General features: G+C 42.1%; 1 protein-coding gene across 1 annotated transcript; it reads right to left on the minus strand.

The window, feature by feature from the left end:
- Window positions 1–363: 363 nt before the first annotated feature.
- Window positions 364–24,089, minus strand: CTSZ (cathepsin Z). Its single transcript, XM_056549075.1, has 6 exons — window positions 23,370–24,089; window positions 17,857–18,020; window positions 14,915–15,094; window positions 9,649–9,799; window positions 6,213–6,378; window positions 364–875 (listed from the first exon to the last, which is right to left on the minus strand). Exons 1-6 carry the CDS (start codon window positions 23,504–23,506, stop codon window positions 762–764), a joined length of 912 nt encoding a protein of 303 aa, XP_056405050.1. The 5' UTR covers window positions 23,507–24,089; the 3' UTR covers window positions 364–761.
- Between the last annotated feature and the right edge of the window lie 204 nt (window positions 24,090–24,293).

The following is a 24,293-nucleotide window of genomic DNA, read 5'->3' on the forward strand; positions in this document are numbered from 1 at the left end:
TGTCTTTATTTATGTGTCTAGCTTCTGTATTTGGCTTACAAATTCCTCTGTTCTGCTGCTCACTCATTCTGACATCCACTGCTCAGGAAGGGGGCGTATCTAAGCAAAGCAATGAGCCCGCCCTCACTCACCCTGCCCAGTCTTTTGCACTGGCCTTTCGATATTTTATACTAATAACTTGCAATAGAAAAAGGGTTGCCATGAGTAACTTCATTCCTATATGCCGCAGTTGTGCTGGTATATCAGTACATATAGCAATGTTTACCAACCAGGATGCCTCCAGCTGTTGCAAAACTACAACTCCCAGCATGCCCGGACAGCCAAAGGCTGTCCGGGCATGCTGGGAGCTGTAGTTTTGCAACAGCTGGAGGCACTCTGGTTGGGAAAACGCTGACCTATAGTAACAGGTTGGATCAGTTGTACGTCTGCATTGTTGAGGATCACAGTGTGTGTTGCCTTTCCTGTTGACACTTCTTGCGTAGCAATCGGTCAGTCTGTTCCACGTGATACAAAATATTCTAAATAGAGTCAAGTAAAGGATACAGCAACATACAGGTAAAAATAATCTTTTATAGTCCTATAGTCCAGCACTGACAGCAGGAAAACCTTTACAGGTAGTGTTGATCCTGCTGTAATATACCGAGATTGTGTGGGGCTGTAAACAGCTTCTGTCCTGTACAGAGATTGTCCTGTTACTGGTAAGGCGGTAAATGCAGCTTGTATTTTCTTGTCTCCATCCTTGTAGTCAGATCCCAGCGTCTTCATGGGACTATTACGTCTCCATAAGCACAGTCTTCTTCAATGGCCAGGTTATAGTCTGCTCCCTTACCTCCTTTGTACGTGCTTGTCACTATCCGCAGCCAGCCCTTCTCACCCTGCAAAACAATGGACATACATCAAGTTATCACTATCCTTTTATAAGCCTCCTATGGGGCGGAGATGGTGGCCAGTGATTTTTATTATTTTTTTCCATTTATTTACATTGGACAATTATGTAAACCATAATCATTTTGTGTAAACTGACCTTAAAGGGGTACTCCGGTGAAAAACTTTTTATTTATTTTATTTTTTTTTTAAATCAACTGGTGCCAGAAAGTTAAACATATTTGTAAATTACTTCTATAAAACAAATCTTAATCCTTCCTGTACTTATTAGCTGCTGAATACTAGAGATGAGCGAATTTACAGTAAATTCGATTCGTCATGAACTTCTCGGCTCGGCAGTTGATGACTTTTCCTGCGTAAATTAGTTCAGCCTTCAGGTGCTTCGGTGAGCTGGAAAAGGTGGATACATTCCTAGGATAGAGTCTCCTTTTCCAGCCCACCGGAGCACCTGAAAGCTGAACTAATTTATGCAGGAAAAGTCATCAACTGCCAAGCCGAGAAGTTTGTGACGAATCGAATTTACTGTATATTCGCTCATCTCTACTGAATACTACAGAGGAAATTCTTTTCTTTTTGGAACACAGAGCTCTCTGCTGACATCACGAGCACAGTGCTCTCTGCTGACATCTCTGTCCATTTTAGGAACTGTCCAGAACAGCATATGTTTGCTATGGGGATTTCCTTTTACCCGGGACAGTTCCTAAAAATGGACAGAGATGTCAGCAGAGAGCACTGTGCTCATGATGTCAGCAGACAGCTCTGTGTTTCAAACGGAAAATAATTTCCACTGTAGTATTGAGCAGCTAATAAGTAAAGGAAGGATTAAGATTTTTTAATACAAGTAATTTACAAATCTGTTTAACTTTCTGGCACCAGTTGATTTAGAAAAAAAAAAGTTTTTCACCGGAGTACTCCCAAGGATCTAGTTATCTTTCTGTGACAACAGTGCCACTTACGTCCACAGGCTCTGTCTGGTATAGCAGATCAGCCTCTTTTATTTGAATGTAACACAAAATACAGGCTCTGAACAGGAGTAACAATAACCTACAAATATAGTGACTAACTTATGTCAAACAAATGCACATTTCTGTGTATTTGTGCAAATAAATATAAACCTATAAATTAGACCCCACTAATCAAAAAAAAGAATACCAATAAAAATATCTTTATTGAGATCAATTAAAACAAATTATATGACAAAAAATGAGAAACCCCCACATGAATCCCATAAAAACATAACAGGTATGCATAAGACATTTAAAATAGCAGGAATGACCAACCAACATCAGAATAAGGGGCCTAATAGAAAGGTGTCCCCAATGTGGCACTAAACATCCAATAGACAGTATCAGTAAGGGGATATAGTATAAACATCACAAGGGCTCAATGGGGGATATCAAGGTAATCAAACCCATCCATGTAAACAGCAACATTGCTGCCCCACAAAAGAACCTCCTCACATACATATTGCACTATACATAGTCCCCATCAATGTAAACTTACAAGAAAAAGTGCCCAGGCAGTCACTCGCGTTCCCCCGCTTCACCCTCCGACAGGTTTCGCTGTCCTGCTTTGTCCAGGACCAGCGTGTAATTTGTTTTAATAGATCTCAATAAAGATATAATTTTTATTGTTATTTTGGTATTATTCATTTTTTTTGATTAATGGAGTCTAATATATAGGTTTATATGAAAAGGAGTAGTATGATACTGGAAAACATTAAAAAAATTCTAATATTTAACAACCTTTTTAAGGCCAAGTTTATACATGTCCTATAATCTGGAATAGTTACTATTTGGCATGGTTGTACAAGTTAAAAAAAAAAAAAAACTTGGATGCAGCATTTTTCAATCTGGCACCACCACACCAGAAGTCTGGCACTATCCACATCACAGTCCATGGGGCAACAAATTGAATGCTGGGTGCAACAAAACTAGGGATCGACCGATATCGGTTTTTTAGGGCCAATACCGATAATCGGTGTAGGTTAGGGCCGATAACTTATACCGATATTCCGGTATAAGTTATCGGCTATTTATCCCCCCTCGACATCGCTGCAGGTCATTGATTTAAAGCGCTTTAAATCAATGCACTGCAGTGGCTTTTGCGGTGCCATAGGCCACCGCCGCCACCACCCGCTTCTCTCCCCCTACCTGTCAGGGTGGTCCGGGCCATCCATCCTTCCTGTAGTGTCCGGCGCCATTCCGGGTGGAGGGTGAACCGGTCCGGGCTGTCCTTCTTCTCCGGGGGTCTTCTCCTCCACTCCGGGCAGGCTCCGGCCTAGTACGCTGCATAGACGCCGCTGCGCAGTGACGCCCGTGCGCAGCGACGCACCTGACGTCACGGCGTAGCGGCGTCTATGCAGTGTACTAGGCCGGAGCCTGCCCGGAGTGGAGAAGAGGACCCCCGGAGAAGGACAGCCCGGACCGGTTCACCCGAAATGGCGCAGAACACTACAGGACGGAAGGATGGATGGCCCGGACCACCCCCATTACGGGTAAGTTTTTATTTATTTATTTTTTTATTGACTCAGAGGGTGGGGGAGGGGCCCGACCGGTATAGCGGTATGGGCAAAAATCCATACCGGTATACCGCCCAGCACTACGGTGGGGGGTGCGACGCGGTGGGTCGGGGGGGCGGTCCCAATGGGGGGCGGGGCATTATCGGCTTATCGGCAAGGTAATTGCCGATACCGATAATGCCCAAAATCCTGATTATCGGACGATAATATCGGCCATACCGATAACCGGTCGATCCCTAAACAAAACCCGCTTGCTGCATCCGGAATTCCCATTTAGGATTACTCCAGATATATGTGACCCCAGCCAAAGGGATGCAGTTATGTTAAATTCATGCTTCTTTTATTCTGTGCCAGGTACTTCAAATACATGCATAATATAGGATTACAGTCATGGCCGTAAATATTGGCACCCCTGAAATTTTTCACAGAAGTATTTCTCACAGAAAAGGATTGCAGTAACACATGTTTTGCTATACACATGTTTATTCCCTTTGTGTGTATTGGAACTAAACCAAAAAAGGGAGGAAAAAAAGCTGATTGGACATAATGTCACCAAACTCCAAAAATGGTCTGGACAAAATTATTGGCACCCTTTCAAAATTGTGGAAAAATAAGATTGTTTCAAGCATGTGATGTTCCTTTAAACTGACCTGGGGCAAATAACAGGCGTGGGCAATATAAAGATCACTCCTGAAAGCAGATAAAAAGGAGAGAAGTTCACTTAGTTTTTGCATTGTGTGTCTGTGTGTGCCACACTAAGCATGGACAACAGAAAGAGGAGAAGAGAACCAAAACCAAAATTGTGGAAAAATATCAACAATCTCAAGGGTACAAGTCCATCTCCAGAGATCTAGATTTACCTTTGTCCACAGTGCGCAACATTATCAAGAAGTTTGCAACCCGTGGCACTGTAGCCAATCTCCCTGGGCGTGGACGGAAGAGTAAAATTTATGAAAGGTGTCAACGTAGGATAGTCCGGATGGTGGATAGGCAGCCCCAAACAAGTACCAAAAATATTCAAGCTGTTCTGCAGGCTCAGGGAGCATCAGTGTCAGTAACTATCCATCGACATGTAAATGAAATGAAATGCTATGGCAGGAGACCCAGGAGGACCCCACTGCTGACACAGAGACATAAATAATCAAGACTGCATTTTGGCAAAATGAACTTGAGTAAGCCAAATTCCTTCTGGGAAAACATCTTGTGGACAGATGAGACCAAGATAGAGCGTTTTGGTAAAGCATATATTTCTACTGTTTACCAAAAACAGAATGAGGCCTAAAAAGAAAAGGACACAGTACCTACAGTGAAATATGGTGGAGGTTCAATGATGTTTTTGGGGTTGTTTTGCTGCCTCTGGCGATGGTGCCTTGAATGTGTACAAGACATCATGAAATCTGAGGATTACCAACAGATTTTGGGTCACACTGTACAGCCCAGTGTCAGAAAGCTGGTTTTGCATCCGAGATCTTGGGTCTTCCAGCAGGACAATGACCCCAAACATACATCAAAAAGCCCCCAGAAATAGATGGCAGCAAAGTGCTGGAGAGTTCTGAAGTGGCCAGCAATGAGTCCAGATCTAAATCCCATTGAACACCTGTGGAGAGATCTTAAAATTGCTGTTGGGAAAAGGCGCCTTCCAATAAGAGAGACCTGGAGCAGTTTAGAAAAGAAGAGTGGTCCAACATTCCGGCTGAGAGGTGTAAGAAGCTTATTGATGGTTATAGGAAGCGACTGATTTCAGTTATTTTTTCCAAAGGGTGTGCAACCAAATATTAAGTTAAGGGTGCCAATAATTTTGTCCAGCCCATTTTTGGAGTTTGGTGTGACTTTATGTCCAAATAGCTTTTTTTCCTCTCTTTTTTTGGTTTGGTTCCAATACACACAAAGGGAATAAACATGTGTATAGCAAAACGTGTTACTGCAATCCTTTTCTGTGAGAAATACTTCATTTTCTTGAAAAATTTCAGGGGTGCCAACATTTACAGCCATGACTGTATATGAAACATGAGTTTGTTTTATACATTGTACAGGGCAGTACACTATACAGACAATTCTCCACCAAATCCTTCAGTCAAAACATGACAGAAACTTTCTGCTGCAAATCCACTGCAAGATCTGAATGTGCCAAAAGTGGATTTGTTGTAGATGCATTGCAAAGAGTAAAATCATGGTGACAAATGTGAGTTTCCCCCAGAAAAATGAGCATGCTTTGGATTGGAAAATCTGCAGTATGCCAAGATTTCTTGCAAAGAATTTTCAACTTTCTGATTATGGGGTATTGAAATCCATATCCACAGGTGTTGGCCATGATTTACTAAGAGTAGAGTGAAGTGTCTTTGTGGGTTTTGATTCCTGACAGGTATTTTTTACACAGTATTTACATATTTTTCCCTACGTTTCGCCCTTTTCACTAGGTTTTTGCTTTTTTTGTACAATTGCTCTGAGCTATGGGTTTTTTCAGAGCTCAAATCCACCACATTTTACATGGAAACAATAGTAAATATGTTGGAGTTTTCCAAAAATGTGGGGTATATATGCTCTTTTTTTGGGTGACCACTGCCCTTTTTCAGTTTTCTGAGAAAATGGAGAGTTGGTCTGGCTTTTTAGATTTTTTTTTATTGCAAATTGTGGCGCACAAAGTGTGGGACACAATTTGGGTGCAAAACCCAAGAAAAAAACTGTTGGAATTTATTAAATAACTCCCACTGTTTTGTTAATGTCTTCAGATCTGGACATGGTCTTCTAATAGTTATATCTATAAGACATAGTCATCCAGGCTTGTTGTGCTAGAAGTAATGCTTACCCAAGGTTCTCCCCAAGAGTTGCGGACCACCCAGTATTCCACTCCGTTCTCATCAACGCCCCATCCAGCCACTGAGACAATGTGATTCACCATCGGGCTTGGCTGGTATTCTGCATACAGCCCTCCAGTGTAGGCATCAAGCTTGTCTGTAGCCATTATACCACAGCTGAAGAACACAACAACAAGGGTTAAATCTGGAGATTTAGCAGCATGTAACAGTTTATTCACCAACGTGTACCTGTTGTTAGCAAAAACTTTTTATATCATGTAGATAATACCACTATATCTTTATTTGTAATATACATTGGTCAAAAAAAATGTGTATATTTTTTTTGGGGGGGGGAAATGCTGTCCCTGCAGCTATTGCCTGTGTGTCTCTATGAGGAGACCAAATGCAGGAAGTGGGAACATGACAAGCAGAGCTCTATGCAGGCTCCTAATTTGTCAATCATCTTGCTGTGCGAGCCGGGAGCGTGTCACAGAGCCCTGCTTGTCCTCAGTGTACAGAGCCCTGCTTGTCCTCGGTGCACAGAGCCCTGCTTGTCCTCAGTGCACAGAGCCCTGCTTGTCCTTAGTGCACAGAGCCCTGCTTGTCCTCAGTGCACAGAGCCCTGCTTGTCCTCAGTGCACAGAGCCCTGCTTGTCCTCAGTGCACAGAGCTCTGCTTGTCCTCAGTGTACAGAGCCCTGCTTGTCCTCAGTGTACAGAGACCTGCTTGTCCTCAGTGTACAGAGCCCTGCTTGTCCTCAGTGTACAGAGCCCTGCTTGTCCTCAGTGCACAGAGCCCTGCTTGTCCTCAGTGTACAGAGCCCCGCTTGTCCTCAGTGTACAGAGCCCCGCTTGTCCTCAGTGTACAGAGCCCTGCTTTTCCTCAGTGTACAGAGCCCTGCTTGTCCTCAGTGTACAGAGCCCTGCTTGTCCTCACTGCACAGAACCCTGCTTGTCCTCAGTGCACAGAGCCCTGCTAAAGGAGCCCTCCAGCTAAAGCTGTGTTATGTCAAGTGTGGGCCAGAGAGGGCACAGGGGTTGACTTTTAGGTCATGCTCCATCCCCTTACAAGGCATTACTCAGTATATGACTTTTAACTGAAGGATATCTCTACCAACATGGAATTATTTTAGGCTAATATTTCTTTATGTTTTTTGTGTTTAGTGTGATTTTAGTTGACCTTAGTATTTCATTTCCTCTTTGACTCCTGATATTGTTATCTGATCTGAAGAAATATTCCATGTTGTAAGGGTAGGTTACCTAACAGGTAAGTTATGTTTTATTCTGATATTATGGGGGAAATTCACCAAGACCTGTGCTGAGGAAAAGTCGACCAGTTGCCCATTAACAACCAATCCAATAGCTTCTTTTATTTTTATTTTCAAAAATGAAAGAAGCAAACTGATTGGTTGCAATGGGCAACTGGATGACTTGTCCTCTGCACAGATATTGATGAATCTCCCCCTATGTACCTAAAAGTAAGATCTGTTTTACACGTGCATATTTTTACCCGGTGGTAAAAATGAGTTTTAAATGATGGATCCTTATGTTGTTGGGATGATAAGCTGCCACTAAAGGAGTCTGGCAGCGGCTTATCCCTCCCCTCCCTCTGTGTCACATGAATGCTCACACTAGCATTCATGAGTATGGAGGGATCAAGAGACTGCGGCTGGTGCACAGCTACAACTCCCAGAATGCCTGAATCTAAGAATTTTTTTTATATTTGCTCTTTGCTTTTTTTGTTAGCTATCTCTATATTACATATTATTTTTGGTAAGCCATTAAATGTTGTGGGGACATGAAAACTATTTTTGTGTAGCATGTTATTTCTGTCCGTAGGTTTAGAGTATAAACTCGTTTCAAAACCATGGTCTGTTCTTTTAATTTCTACATCAAGGTATTGTATTGTAGTTGTATGATAGTTCAATGTAAATTTAATTGTGTCATGTTTAGTGTTTAATGTAGATACAAACTTCAATAAGGATTCCTCACTACCTGTCTAGAGCATGAACACGTCGTCCACGTAGCGAAGCCAAGTCCATGCCCAATTCTCCATATACCACTGATTCCTCATATTGTGCCATAAAGGCATCTGCTAGACTTGGTGCCACCGATGAGCCCATCGATGTACCATGGGCCTGGAGAAAAAATCCCTTCCCAAATCTAAAATAGTTCTTACATAAAACAAATTGATGGCTGTAATTTTGGCGGGTCATAACGGCCAATAACGGGTCCCGATGGACCCCATTATAGTCAATGGGTCCATCGGGCGCCATTATTTTCAGAGAGAATGGCCGGAGAAAAAGACGGAGCAAGCACTATTTTTTCTCCGTCTATTCTCGATCCTAAAGTAACGGGCTTCACACTGCCACACAACCGTCTGTCTGAATGTAGCCTGAATTAGATATTTCTGGACAGTAAATTTCTAGCAGGAAGGAATGCGATGCAGACTCAAAGCAGGGGGAAACCTCTGTAGAACATCATTTTACAAAAAAATTTGACCAATCTTAGATGGTTGATTTTGGAAGCCATACCTGTGAATGTGAATGAGCACATGAATAGACCTTGTTTACTGTAAAGGGAGGTTTACTGGATAAATATATTAGACACGATGGAGCCGAAAGGATTAAATGAATCATGCAATTTTAGAGTATTTCTATAATGTATTTATTGTTTAATAATGCCTTTTACTCATCTCTTGGTGTATTTATAAAATAAGTCTAATGTACAGCGTAAAGTGAATTTTATATTATCTCTTTTGTATACCGAGATTTGTTGTATCAGGTATTTAAGTCATCCCCAGGTGCTCACCTGTGCGCACGATGAAGGGGATCATCCCCAAAACATAGCGTCAGGCTTGGCTATGGATGTGGGTGCAATGGCTATGTACTCTGAATGAACTAAAAATGCTGTAATGCTACTTCAAAGTATATACTGCTTGAAAATAAATGAAGAAGTAACAACTGAAACAGGTCTGTGAATTCCTCTTTTCAAATTATTGCACTGTCGGACCCTCTGTTCTTATATTAAAAGTTTAGGTTTATGCAATCCAATATTCGGAAAACTTCGGTCCTCCCTGTATTTACTTGTACCAATGAATGTTCTTTTACCACTCTTTGACAATATAATTTCTTCTAAATTAATCTAACACAAGACTGCATTGGCTAGGTCTTTTGAAGGAGCACTCCGTTTGTTTGTTTTTTTGCCCATATCATGCACACTCCCCATCACTAGTCATACAGCGCCATATGTTTCATTCCAGCATAGCTGCATCTATGCCTTTCATTACTCTGACTTGGTCATGTGATCACCAGTCTGACACAAAAAGATTTACATGGCTTAAAGTGTGAAAAGGAAGTCAGACCTAGGTCAGCTGACTTCCTGTGGACTGAAGCCTCAATTATAAAAGCAACCTTCTTGTTGATACTGCATCAAATATTGTTTTTACCTGATAGGGCCATTTTTGTAGATCTCAGCCATCATCTTTTCCCTCCCACTGACCGAACCGTAGTCACGGACTTTCCACAGAGTGTAATTGGAGAGGAAGAAACATTTGTGGAATGTGAGGCAGGTCCCGCACTGGTTGAACTTGTTGCACTCTATTAATATTAGCAGAATAATGTAAGTTCTACACCCTTAGACAACTATAGCATTGTACATATGGGCCTAGATTTATCAAAAACGGTCTGATTTTCCCATAGCAACCATTGCTCTTAGCACAGCTCAGCTTTCATTTTACCAGAGCAATATAAGAAATAAAAGCTGAGTTGTGATTGGTTGCTGTGAGCCAGTACCTATTATATTGCCTTTGTGTATGACTTATATCCTTTGCAGTATGCTTAGAGATATTTGAGCACAGCTTTTATATAAAGCTTTATATTGCAGTTAAGGCATAAAAAATATTCTGGCTTATGTTACAAATGGATATGGATCATAATGAGAAGTGTTCCTCCTACACTGACAATTTCTTGCAAAGTTATGGAGGTACTGACTAGGACTGGTATTGTCAGTGGGGTGTATACTGTGGCTGGTAACGATATAGGGCATTAAAAAGGTCCAGCATGAGCTGTCATATTGAAAATGCAGTCCAATCTGCAGGCGGAGCTGAGCAGATGATATATATACAGTACAGTACAATCTGCAGGTATCATGTTAGAGAGCAAGAGGAGCTGAGCAGATGATACATACAATATAGTACAATCTGCAGGCATCATTTTATAGAGCAGGAGGAGCTGATGATATATATAATACAGTACAATCTGCAGGCATCATGTTATAGAGCAGGAGGAGCTGATGATATATAAAATACAGTACAATCTGCAGGCATCATGTTATAGAGCAGGAGGAGCTGATGATATATATAATACAGTACAATCTGCAAGTATCGTGTTATAGAGCAGGAGGAGCTGAGCAGGTGATATATACAATAAAGTACAATCTGCAGGTATCATGTTATAGAGCAGGAGGAGGTGAGCAGGTGATATATACAATACAGTACAATCTGCAGGCATCATGTTATAGAGCAGGAGGAGCTGAGCAGGTGATATATACAATAAAGTACAATCTGCAGGTATCATGTTATAGAGCAGGAGGAGGTGAGCAGGTGATATATACAATACAGTACAATCTGCAGGCATCATGTTATAGAGCAGGAGGAGCTAAGCAGGTGATATATACAATACAGTACAATCTGCAGGCATCATGTTATAGAGCAGGAGGAGCTGAGCAGGTGATATATACAATACAGTACAATCCGCAGGTATCATGTTATAGAGCGGGAGGAGCTGAGCAGATGATATATACAATACAGTACTATCTGCAGGTATCGTGTTAGAGCAGGAGGAGCTGATGGTATATACAATACAGTACAATCTGCAGGTATCGTGTTATAGAACAGGAGGAGCTGAGCAGATGATATATACAATAAAGTACAATCTGCAGGCATCATGTTATAGAGCAGGAGGAGCTAAGCAGGTGATATATACAATACAGTACAATCTGCAGGCATCATGTTATAGAGCAGGAGGAGCTGAGCAGGTGATATATACAATACAGTACAATCTGCAAGCATCATGTTATAGAGCAGGAGGAGCTGATGGTATATACAATACAGTACAATCTGCAGGCATCATGTTATAGAGCAGGAGGAGCTGAGCAGGTTATATATACAATACAGTACTATCTGCAGGTATCGTGTTATAGAGCTGGAAGAGCTGATGGTATATACAATACAGTACAATCTGCAGGCATCATGTTATAGAGCAGGAGGAGCTGAGCAGGTGATATATACAATACAGTAAAATCCGCAGGTATCATGTTATAGAGCAGGAGGAGCTGAGCAGGTGATATATACAATACAGTACAATCCGCAGGTATCATGTTATAGAGCATGAGGAGCTGAGGAGATGATATATACAATACAGTACTATCTGCAGGTATCATATTATAGAGCAGGAGTAGCTGAGCAGATGATAAATACAGTACAATCTGCAGATATCATGTTATAGAGCAGGAGGAGCTGAGCAGATGATATATATATAATACAGTACAATTTGAAGATATCATGTTATAGAGCAGGAGGAGCTGAGGAGATGATATATACGATACAGTACTATCTGCAGGTATCATATTATAGAGCAGGAGTAGCTGAGCAGATGATAAATACAGTACAATCTGCAGATATCATGTTATAGAGCAGGAGGAGCTGAGCAGATGATATATATATAATACAGTACAATTTGAAGATATCATGTTATAGAGCAAGAGGAGCTGAGGAGATGATATATACGATACAGTACTATCTGCAGGTATCATGTTATAGAGCAGGAGGAGCTGAGTAGATGATATACAGCAAAAAGTATTTAGTCTGCCACCAATTGTGCAAGTTCTCTCACTTAAAAAGAGCCTGTATTTTTCATCATAGGTATACCTCAACTATGAGAGACATGGGGGGATATTTATCATTGCTTTTAGAGCATGTTTTGGCGCAGTTCAGGCGCAAGCAGCATATTTAGTGACTTTTATGCGCCTTTTGATATAGACAGTTTCACTCTTTTTGCCTACCCGTAGAACTTTTTCTTGTTGACCATGCAGTGGTCACATATTTATCATTTGTGACTTTTGTGAAAAGTCGCTATTTTGTGCGCAAAGGTACTTTTTTAAGTGCAAAGCTACACCAGATACCAGTAGGCATGAGAATCAATTCTACCTTTTGCAATACAACCTTTAACCCCTTGTGGACGACAGCGTCCCACTCCCCTTCTATGACACGTGCTCAGGGGCTGAGTGTGGGTCATAGCTGGGATGTCCTGGTGGCTATCTACCACCAGGACCCATCTCTAATGCCAGACATCAGTGATGACGGTGATGCCCGACTTTAACTCCTTAGACACCGCAATCAAATTTGATTGTAACATCTAAAATGCAAGTAAAAATGTCCAGGCAGCTCTGTGAAATTAAGTAAAAACACCTAATCTGCCAAATTCAGGACCTGGGATTCAGGTGTCTACTTCCCTCCCTCACAAGCGTCTAGATAAAGTGTATGTGGTAGAGCTTTTCCCACCACAGCAGAGCTGCGCAAAATTCATCATCCTGCTGCTCCTTCTTGATAAATAAGATGAACACTAGTCAAACCCACCACCCAAATAAACGTGGGAAAATAGCTCTACCGTAGACATTCTTTAATAAATCTGGGCCATAATGAGAGAAAAAAATTCATAAAATCACATTGTCTGAATTTTTAAGAATTTATTTGCAAATTATGGTGGGAAATAAGTATTTGGTCAATAACAAAATTTCATCTTAATACTTTGTTATATACCTTTTGTTGTCATTGACAGAGGTCAAACATTTTCTGTAAGTCTTCACACGGTTTTCACACACAGTTGCTGGTATTTTGGCCCATTCCTCCATGCAGATCTCCTCTAGAGCAGTGATGTTTTGGGGCTGTCGCTGGGCAACATGGACTTTCAACTCCCTCCAAAGGTTTTCTATGGGGTTTAGATCTGGAGACTGGCTAGGCCACTCCAGGACCTTGAAATGCTTCTTACGAAGCCACTCCTTCATTTCCCGGGCTGTGTGTTTGGGATCATTGTCATGCTGAAAGACCCAGCCATGTTTCATCTGCAATGTCCTTGCTGATGGAAGGAGGTTTTCACTCTAAATCTCACGATACATGGCCCCATTTATTATTTCCTTTATACGGATCAGTCATCCTGGTCCCTAAGCAGAAAAACAGCCCCAAAGCATGATGTTTCCACCCCCATGCTTCACAGTAGGTATGGTGTTCTTTGGATGCAACTCAGCATTCTTTCTCCTCCAATCACGACGAGTTAAGTTTTTACCAAATAGTTTTACTTTGGTTTCATCTGACTATATGATATTCTCCCAATACTCTTCTGGATCCTCCACATGCTCTCTAGCAAACTTCAGATGGGCCCGGACATGTACTGGCTTAAGCAGGGGTCACGTGTGGAACTGCACGATTTGAGTGCCTGGCGGAGTAGTGTGTTAGTGATGGTAGCCTTTATTACTTTGGTCCAAACTCTCTGCAGGTCATTCACTTGGTCCTCCTGTGTGGTTCTGGGATTTTTGTTCACCGTTCTGGTGATCATTTTGACACAATGGGGTGAGATCTTGCATTGAGCCCCAGATCAAAGGAGATTATCAGTGGTCTTGTATGTCTTCCATTTTCTAATAATTGCTCCCACAGTTGATTTCTTAATGCCAAGCCGCTTACCTATTGCAGATTCAGTCTTCCCAGCCTGGTGCAGGTCTACAATTTTGTTTCTGGTGTCCTTCGACAGCTCTTTGGTCTTGGCCATAGTGGAGTTTGGAGTGTGACTGTTTGAGGTTGTGGACAGGTGTCTTTTATACTGATAACAAGTTCAAACAGGGGCCATTAATGCAGGTAATGAGTGGAGGACAGAGGAGACTCTTAAAGAGGAAGTTACAGGTCTGTGAGAGCCAGAAATCTTGCTAGTCTGTAGGTGACCAAATACTTATTTTCCACCATAATTTGCAAATAAATTCTTTAAAAATCAGACAATGTGATTTTATGGATTTTTTTTCTCAATATGTCTCTCATAGTTGAGGTATACCTATGATGACAATTACAGGCCTCATCTTATTAAGTGGGAGAACTTGCACAATTGGTGGCTGACTAAATACTTTATGCTTATCTCTGCCAATTCTCCTGAACAGTGGGGATCTCAGCACGGAGACCCCGACTGATCAAAACTTTTGCCGTTTCTGAGGCTTGTTAAGGGTATGTTCACACTATGTTATCTCCACAAGAGGAATTACAATCAGGAATTCTGCTCCGAAATTCCACTGCGCCAATCTAGCATTGGTATGAATGGGTTTTTACGCTGACCCGTTCACAATGTGAAATTTCAGCAGCTGAAAAATCCCCAGCAAAAGTTCACACGTCGAAAGCCATGTTAATTTTTTCGGTGGAATTTTGCGCCAACTGCATTGGCCACACAAGTCTGCATGGTCCAGGCGCCGAAAGATTTTGGCGATGGCCGCTCAGACAAAATGTCTGACCCAAAATATCTTTTGGCAGAGATTCCACAGTGTGAACATACCCTAAAGGTTTTTTTTTATTTTTTATGACAGGGACACTTTCACCACAAAGTCTGACATCTGCCAGTCATGTGCAGCCACAATCTGCAGACCAGTCGCAGTATGGGACACAGATGTGAGGCTCCTACCCTGGTCCTTCGCCTGGTAGTTGTTGCAGGTTTCATCCGGAATGCCATGGGTGTTGGCGTACTCCCACACTCCTCCGTGGTCACCACCCTCACAGGATCCTGAGTTTCCACAGTCGATCACATTCTGCACAGACAGGTATGCTGATGGCCACGCTCCTTTCCTTTTAATATTAATTCGATCTGAATGGAAACCAATGAAATTATCAATTGTAGGATGCAGGAGATGATGTTATTAAAGGGGTACTCCGGTGGAAAACAAATGTTTTCAAATCAACTGGTACCAGAAAGTCAAACAGATTTGTAAATTACAAAACAAAAATGTGTTAGACCAGGCTTAGGCGGGGTTCACACTACGTTTTTAGCAATACGTGACTGTATACGGCTGGGGGAGCGAAAACCAGGCGCTCCCGGCCTGTATGTAATGCACCTCAATGAGCCGACCGGAGTAAAAAAAAAAAACAGTCAGCATATCATACTGACACCCACCGGCCCTAGTAGTTTTGTCTTACTGTAAGCTGCACCTACTAGGGCCCGATGGGTGTCAGCCCAGTATGATATGCTGAATGGTGTTTATGTATTTTAATAAATATATTAGTTTGACCATTAATCTTTGAGCTCCACTTTTATATTGTTTACTATTACTTCTATTTAAAAATCTTAATCCTTCCAGTACTTATCAGCTGCTGTATACTACAGAGGAAGCTATGTTGTTCTTTCCTGTCTGACCACAGTGCTCTCTGCTGACACCTCTGTCCGTGTCAGGAACTGTCCAGAGTAGAAAGAAATCCCCATAGCAAACTTCTCTTCTGGCCCCTGTTGATTTGAAATATTTTTTTCCACCAGAGTACCCCTTTAAGCTTCCTAAGTGCTTGTGCTATAATGGTGCTCCTACAGGGGGGTCTAGTTACGTATCCTTCATATAATAAAAAGCCACTATGATTTTCTTGTGATTTTAGGCTTATTTATTATCTGGATGTCAGCAATGCTGATGGCTTTATGCTGCACAACACATATAGAGGGACATTTATCATCGTTGCTTTGGTAAGCGAGTTCTGTAGGCCTTTTTTCTTGCTTTTGGTTTTGCTTATGTGTGACACATTTATTATACTATCACAGGGGGTTGATAAATTTGGCTCACATAAGCAAAAAATAATAAATAACTTTTGAATATCATTTTTTTTTCATCTCACATAAGCAAAAACCAATAAATGACTTCAAAACACCACTTTGTAACCCAACCTCAAGTCACAGCTGTGAAAAAAATGTGCGATATATACTGTGTGTGTGTGTGTATATATATATATATATATATATATATATATATATACACCGGTATATGTGCGTGTGTGTGTTTCTTAAATTTTTTTTACCACTTTTTCCCCCTAAATGTACTAACCTACTTTTTTTTTTTTTTTTTCTTCTAATTTCAGATCCGTGTATGCAGAGGACTGACTACTTTGCTTTTGGTGTAGTACGGTGATCAGTGTTTTTTGGTTAAATATTATTAAAATGTTTAACAAGGGCTTGTGGGGGAGTGTAAGTTTTTTAAATGTGTTGTCTGTGTTTTTTTTATTTTTATTTACTTTACAGACTTAGAAGTGGTAGAGTCCATTACTAAACTGGGGCTTAGCGTTAGCCACAAAAACAGCTAGCGATAACCCCCAATTATTACCCCGGTACCCAACGCCAAAAGGTTGCGGGGAAGAGCCGGTACCAACAGGCCCGGAGCGTCAAAAATGGTGCTCCTAACAGGCTGGTGTTATTTAGGCAAGGGAGGGCCAGTAACAATGGCCCTTGCCCATTTTGGTAACATCAGGCTGTTGCTGCTTGGTTGGTATCAGGCTGAGAATTAAAATATGGGGGAACCCCACATATTTTTTGCATAAATAATTAAATAATAATAATAATAAAAAAACGCATAGGGTTCCCCCTATTTTTATTCTCAGCCAAATACCATCCAAGCAGAAACAGCCTGACGTTACCAGGGTGGGTGAGGACCATTGTTGCTGGCCATCCCCAGCCTAAATATTGCCAGCCTGTTACTGCCTAGGCCCAGGAGCACCATTTTTGACACTCCGGGCCTGATGGTACCGGCTCTTCCCGGCACCCCTGTGGCGGTGGGTACCGGGGTAATAATTGGGCATTAGACTAAGTCAATAGAACATCTTCCACTACTAAGCCTGTAAAGTAAATGAAAAAAAATATATAAAAAACACAACACGTTTAAAAAACTTTTATTCCAAAAAAAAACACTCCCCCACAAGCCCAAACAAAAAACAAAAAGGCCGGTCATCGACGTAGTCCACCGAATCCGCTGGAACATGCTGGGCTTTGTAGTCGTGCAGTGTGGGCAGGCTGGAGATGTGCTTGTCACCCGCCCCCGGACCACGATTACAACTCCCAGCATTCCCCTACTGTAAGGGCATGCTGGGAGTTGTAGCCGTGCAATAGTTTTCGGGCGGGTGGTAGATAGGGGCGGGTGGCTGGGGAGCTGCGCTGCACAAAAAGGTGCACAGAAGTTGTAGATGTGCGACTTTTAAAAAATTTCTGTCAAAGGCAAGTCTGACCTGACTTACAATTGAGACTTTTTAAGGGGGTTTGCAAATCTTTTTGCCTACGTGCGACTTTCGCACTTGAAAAATTCCCGACCACTGCAAAGTAAAAACTGAAAATTGCTTAGGTAGGGCTGATTGGTACTTTATGCTTACCCACGAAAGTTGCAAAAAAATTTGCTTAGGCGCAAGTACGACTTTTTGTGCGACTTTTGTAAGCAAAAAAAACCCATCTAAATCCCTTGATAAATGTCCCTCAAAGAGACCAAAGGGATAGAGAAACCTCCATACAAATAAACCAAACTTTAATTTCAGAGAACTGGACACCTTTAATGGGACTTTTTTCTTGTTGTCTGCCAGGAGCACTAGGCACAGATTACTTGGACCCACCTGCCATAGCGCTGGTACTCCCGTGTGCCCAGCATGATCCACAGTATTGTGGGATGTGCTGGTTTCGTGTAGAGCTGACATAGTTGGTTCCGTTCACATTACGCCAGTCCCAGACCTTTGGCAGACTTCCTACAGGGATGTATTCATGTGGACGAGGGTAGGTCCTGTAAAATAGGATAATGATATAAAGTCATATATATCATCATTTACCTGTATCTCGCTATATCTTATATAGGCTCATGTCTACCCTGCTATCAATTATAGGATATATGACCATATAAAACTTCTGGGATTCCTAATGCAGTTCTGCAGCAGCTAAGGTGTTTATTATGAGGTTCTGCAGTAGCTGAGGTAAGTGTTATTTTGTTCTGCAGCAGCTACGGTGTGTATTAAAATGTTCTGCAGCAGCTAAGGTGTGTATTATAATGTTCTGCAGCACCTAAGGTGTGTATTAAAATGTTCTGCAGCTAAGGTGTGTATTATAATGTTCTGTAGCAACTAAGGTGTGTATTATAATGTTCTGCAGTAGCTAAGGTGTGTATTATAATGTTCTGCAGCAGCTAAGGTGTGTATTATAATGTTCTGCAGCAGCTAAGGTGTGTATTATAATGTTCAGCAGCAGCTAAGGTGTGTATTATAATGTTCAGCAGCAGCTAAGGTGTGTATTATAATGTTCTGTAGCAACTAAGGTGTGTATTATAATGTTCTGCAGTAGCTAAGGTGTGTATTATAATGTTCTGCAGCAGCTAAGGTGTGTATTATAATGTTCTGCAGCAGCTAAGGTGTGTATTATAATGTTCAGCAGCAGCTAAGGTGTGTATTATAATGTTCAGCAGCAGCTAAGGTGTGTATTATAATGTTCTGTAGCAGCTAAGGTGTGTATTATAATGTTCAGCAGCAGCTAAGGTGTGTATTATAATGTTCTGTAGCAACTAAGGTGTGTATTATAATGTTCAGCAGCAGCTAAGGTGTGTATTATAATGTTCAGCAGCAGCTAAGGTGTGTATTATAATGTTCTGTAGCAACTAAGGTGTGTATTATAATGTTCTACAGCAGCTAAGCTGTGTATTAAAATGTTCTGCATCAGCTAAGGTGTGTATTATAATGTTCTGTAGCAACTAAGGTGTGTATTATAATGTTCTGCAGCACCTAAGGTGTGTATTATAATGTTCTGCAGCAGCTAAGGTGTGTATTATAATGTTCAGCAGCAGCTAAGGTGTGTATTATAATGTTCTGCAGCAGCTAAGGTGTGTATTATAATGTTCAGCAGCAGCTAAGGTGTGTATTATAATGTTCTGCAGCAGCTAAGGTGTGTATTATAATGTTCAGCAGCAGCTAAGGTGTGTATTATAATGTTCTGTAGCAACTAAGGTGTGTATTATAATGTTCTGCAGTAGCTGAGGTGTGTATTATGAGGTTCTGCATTAGCTGAGGTGTGTCTTATAAGATTTTGCAGTAGCTAAGGTGTGTATAATGAGGCTCTGCAGTAGCTGAGGTGTGTATTATGTTTTACAGTAGCTGAGTTGGCTGAAGTGTGTATTATGAGGTTCTGCAGTAGCTGAGGTGTGTATTATGAGGTTCTGCAGTAGCGGAGGTGTGTATTATGAGGTTCTGCATTAGCTAAGGTGTGTCTTATGAGATTTTGCAGTAGCTAAGGTATGTATAATGAGGCTCTGCAGTAGCTGAGGTGTGTATTATGTTCTACAGTAGCTGAGTTGTGTATTAAATTCTACAACAGCGTAGGTGTGTATTATAATGTTCTGCTGTAGCTGATATATTCTTATGTTCTGCAGCAGCTATTGTGTTTATGATGTTCTGCAGTAGCTGAGGTATGTGTTATGAGGTTCTACAGTAGCTGACGTGTGAATTATCAAATTCTGCAGCAGCTGAGGTGTGTACTATGATGTTCTGCAGCAGCTGAGATGTGTTTTACAATGTTCTGCAGAAGCTGGGGTGTTTATTATGATATTCTGTAGCAGCTAAGGTTTGTATTATGAGGTTCTGCAGCAGCTACTTGTGCATTGTGAGATTTTGCAGTAGCTGAGCTATGTCTTAAAGGAAACAGGCTCTGTGGGGGAATTTAGGATGAACGTTTCACATGGGGGTCTTCAGTAACATCCCGCTGCCTTTAGTTTCAGGCTTTTAATAAATCTGCCACCACAATGGCGCCCCACAGTGAAATCTACAGCAGTTGGTTTAGATTTCAGCTGATATTAATGGCAGTTTACTGGCAAAAATCATAGTAAATATGACAGGTCGCTGGGATCACACCCATTTTACGCTAAGCTCTGCCCACTTTTTCTAAATTGATGAGCATGAGAGTAAATCCCCCAAACATTTGCAAATTTTGCACAATATTTTGCTCCATTTTTAAGCCATTTTTCTGGCGTACGGTAATGATAACTTTCCCTCTACATGTCAGTAGTTAGCTCAAGAATCTGTGAAAGATAAGGGGCACCTACTTGGCACCGCTTATCTCTATATTCACTTGGCAGGTCAGAATTTGATGTTTGAACACTAATACAGATTACATTGAACCCATATACATCCTGTTATGGCGGTTGGGGTTTGTTGCAGGAACTTCTGGTATATAAGTAGATGGAGCTGAAGATTTTCCAAGTGCCATTGACTTGAAACACTGCACACAAGTGCTCCAGGTGACGCCCTGAATGATTTCACAATATGGTCTTGTGATTTGGCTGAAAACAACCTAAGTGTGCTTCATTTATTTATCTTCTAGAGACGTCAGCGTCAAGTTAATAATTTTGAGAGCAAGGAGAAAACAAAGCAGAGATGGCGCTCCAATGGTGTGGTATATCCAGATTAAGTGACTTTAATAGAAATCAAAGCATGCCCACCTTTTTCTGTTGTGCGAGCAGGCACAACACTGATGCGCACTTTGAATGAGTATATCGGGAGGCAGCCGGCCGACGGTCCAGCTTAGCAAGCGGTCTGGAAGCGATGTGCAGATGTGGAGTCTGGGTTGCCCGGCAGGGCTAGCCAGATGTCCGGTGGAAATCCGACTTGATGGCTGGTTTGGCGAACGCCCGAGGTAGACACCTGGTGTCTACCTCGGGCGTGCGCCAAACCAGCCCAGGTGTCTACCTTGGGCGTGCGCCAAACCAGCCATCAAGTTGGATTTCTACCGGACATCTGGCTAGCCCTGCCGGGCAACCCAGACTCCACATCTGCACATCGCATAAGTTCATAATTTTGGCAGCCTGTCCTAGATAAGTGTGGAACCACTAGTCACAGCTAGGTAAAAGATTAAAGGGTAAAAGAGGGAAGGGAAAATTGAGTACAGATCGCAATTTAGGTCAATAATAAGAGTCATACAAGAGCAAAATACTTGGGGGAGATTTATCCAAACCTGTCCAGAGGAAAAGTTGCTGAGTTACCCATAGCAACCAATCAGATCGCTTCTTTCATTTTTGAAAATACCTCTGCAAAATGAAAGAAGCGATCTGATTGGTTGCTATGGGCAACTCAGCAACTTTTCCTCTGGACAGGTTTTGATAAATTTCCGCCATACTCTTTAAACAAGTAAAGCAATATCCAACAGTCACAGTCAGAGCATTGGGATGAGGAGGTGCGGGTGTAAGAGGATGAAGCCACAGTCAAGGTTTGTGTGGCAAAGGTCGAGGTCTTCCAGGGAGACCATGTTTTGAGGAAAATTGCGAATGACCTGTTCGCTTTGCTAGTCAGCTCCTCAAACCTACAGATCTGATGTACCTTTACCAACCATTCCGCCACCAATGGGGGCAACTCCTTATCTCTACATAGAAGTAAATGTTTATTTGGAGTAGCAATGTTAATGGGAAAGTTGGCTTACTAGCCACATGAATGGCCCACCGCCCATGAGTGACCCAGCCATTTCCTTAGGTGGTATAATACTAGACACCACACCTAGGATCAGTGGTCCTATGGCTCAGATCCCCACAACAAAGGGAACCTTTTACTAGTACAAGTGGGTAACAATATTGACCTAGAGGGCACAACTGTGCTTGCCCCTGCCCTCTATGAGACAATGAGCTATCACCTGACATGCTGCCCAGACTGATGGTCATTTAATGGGTACAATTGTCTCCTCTAGTGCCCTCTCCCAGCATGCCCGCAGTTGTACTTCTGCAACATCTGAAGGGGTTGCAGTTTGGAGACCACTGCTCTAATACAATGCTGTCCAGTGGTTGGAAAACTACAACGCCCAGCATGCCCCGACACCCTAAATGTAGATGATAGGTATTTTAGAGCTACAGAAGCATCTCTACATTTGTCAGTTCCACTACAAATTCTAAAAATACCACTCACAGGGGGATATTTATCAAAGGATTTAGACTGTTTTTTCCTGTCTAAATTTGTCGCACAAAAAGTCGCAGTCTAAATATGTGCGACTTTTCTGCGACTTTTGCTTTAGAGGATTTTTAGAACATGATGCATTCTAGTCTATTTTAGATGGAAAAATGCATTGGTGCTGAATTTATCAAAAGCGACTTTTCAGCGACAAGTCGCATCGGCTGAAAGTAGGCCAAAAAGTCAGACCATGTTGGAGCAGGTTTAAATACAGTCTAAAGCATAGATCATGGAAGTCCGTGCGCAGAATTTATCAAGAGCTGTGCGCCTTTTGATAAATTAGGTGCACAATAGACCAGCCTAACCCTCTGCAGTTTGGTCTATATTGATGCGGGACATAGACAGCTTTGATAAATATCACCCACTGACTCTTTCCATAGCAAAAGGTCAGACATGGGTTCTGTGGGTTTTGGTTGCAGCCGCCTTAGTCACCTGAACAGGTCACAACATTAATTTACTGGAAACATACATTTGAGTCAGCACAATCGCTGTAAACTGCAGGATCTAAAGGGCAACTAATACACCGTCACTGTCAGGTATGTATATGAGTCAGTATGGTAAAAAGCATGTTTCCCAACCAGTGTGCCTCCAGCTGTTGCAAAACTACAACATCCAGCATGCCCGGACAGCTGAAGGCTGTCCGGGCATGCTGGGAGTTGTAGTTTTGCAACAGCTGGAGGCACACTGGTTGGAAACCTTGGTATAAAGTATTATTATGGGGGCAGGAATGAAGCTAAACTTCCTGCCACTCATCTCACTGAACTATACACCGTCAGCCTCTCCCTAGTCTGAAGTGGCTGATAACAGAGAACAACAGATTGCAAAAATGTGTCTAAATTCTGTCTCTCTCTCCCTTATGTTATAGTATTTCCCTTAGGAATGTAAACTCTAGGACACTACGAGGACATTCACCCCTGGACACCTTCAGATATGTTACAAAGGGGTCGGTCGTATGTTTCTGCCATGTTCCAACCTACTGAAATGGCTTGCTGAGAGTTGCAGTTCTACAAGAGCAGACTTTGGTTATCCAAGTCTGATTTTATTCAGCAGGGCAGGCTGGGATTTCTAGTTCTACATCAGCTGCTAACTTTTTCTGTCCTTCTATCGTCCCATCTTGTGGGCAAAATAATAGCAGATGTTGCTGACCTGGCAGTGGTACCTACCTGACTCCGAAGCTGCCCCTAGATACTGGTTTGTAGCAGTGTTGACCCTCCTGAAAGTAAAGCCCCCCGTGAACCCAGGAGACGAGGGCGAGAAGCAGGGTATGACTGTACATGGCGGAGAACAGAAGATCTCTCATGTGATGGGCAGGAAGAGACTGTATAAAAACACAGGAGACACTTCCTCTATTGCTGACTCACTAGGATTTTTTTTGAAGCCTTAAAGGGACAGCACATTAGGAGTAGGTGGGGGGAGGGGACTGGGCGGTGACTGCAGTGATCTGCCGCCGGTACATTGCACACAGAAATGATTCCTCACAAAGAACCTGCATGGAAAGTCCCTCTGTGCACTGGCAATACCCATCCCTGCTTACATAAGCCAGTCTGGTCAGGAAACGTAGAAGTAAAAGCTGAGCCTTACACAACCAACCCATGTATCATAGACTACACTGACACAGGGGCGTACGTAAGGGGTCAAAATTCTCCCATTGACTGTTACAACTGGTGATTTTTGTTTTTCCTGCCTCCCCACATCACCCCCTTACACGCAGATCTTTGTACTAAGGATAGGACAATTCCAGACAAAAAGTTTCTTATCAAGGAGAGATAAAATATTAGAAATGACACCTTAAGTAAAACAAAGCAAATGATGTTACGTTGCAAGCTTCGAACCAACATAAGAGTACGATAGGACAAAATATCTGAAGAAACACACGTATATACACAACCTAGTAGAGAAGACATAAAGAAGAAAAAACAACAAAAACATACCGTTTGGAAAAAAAATTCTTCCTGGGTTCACAAATAAGCAGAGAGAAAGTTTTAGGCTATGTGCGGACCTTCTGTGGCACTAGGACTGCATGGGAATGCGCTGCCTCATAGACCGCAGAGTCCGCAGAAAGAATGGATGTGTTTGTTCTTTCTGTC

This window comes from Hyla sarda, chromosome 12 (assembly GCF_029499605.1).
Source record: "Hyla sarda isolate aHylSar1 chromosome 12, aHylSar1.hap1, whole genome shotgun sequence".
Taxonomy (NCBI): Eukaryota; Metazoa; Chordata; class Amphibia; order Anura; family Hylidae; genus Hyla; species Hyla sarda.

Coding starts and splice junctions, on each gene's coding strand:
- CTSZ (XM_056549075.1), bottom strand. CDS start 23,506: ATGAGAGATCTTCTGTTCTCCGCCATGTACAGTCATACCCTGCTTCTC. Junction 9,800..14,914: donor CTACCAGGCGAAGGACCAGG/GTAGGAGCCTCA, acceptor TAATATTAATAG/AGTGCAACAAGTTCAACCAG. Junction 6,379..9,648: donor TACAAAAATGGCCCTATCAG/GTAAAAACAATA, acceptor TGTGTTCTTCAG/CTGTGGTATAATGGCTACAG.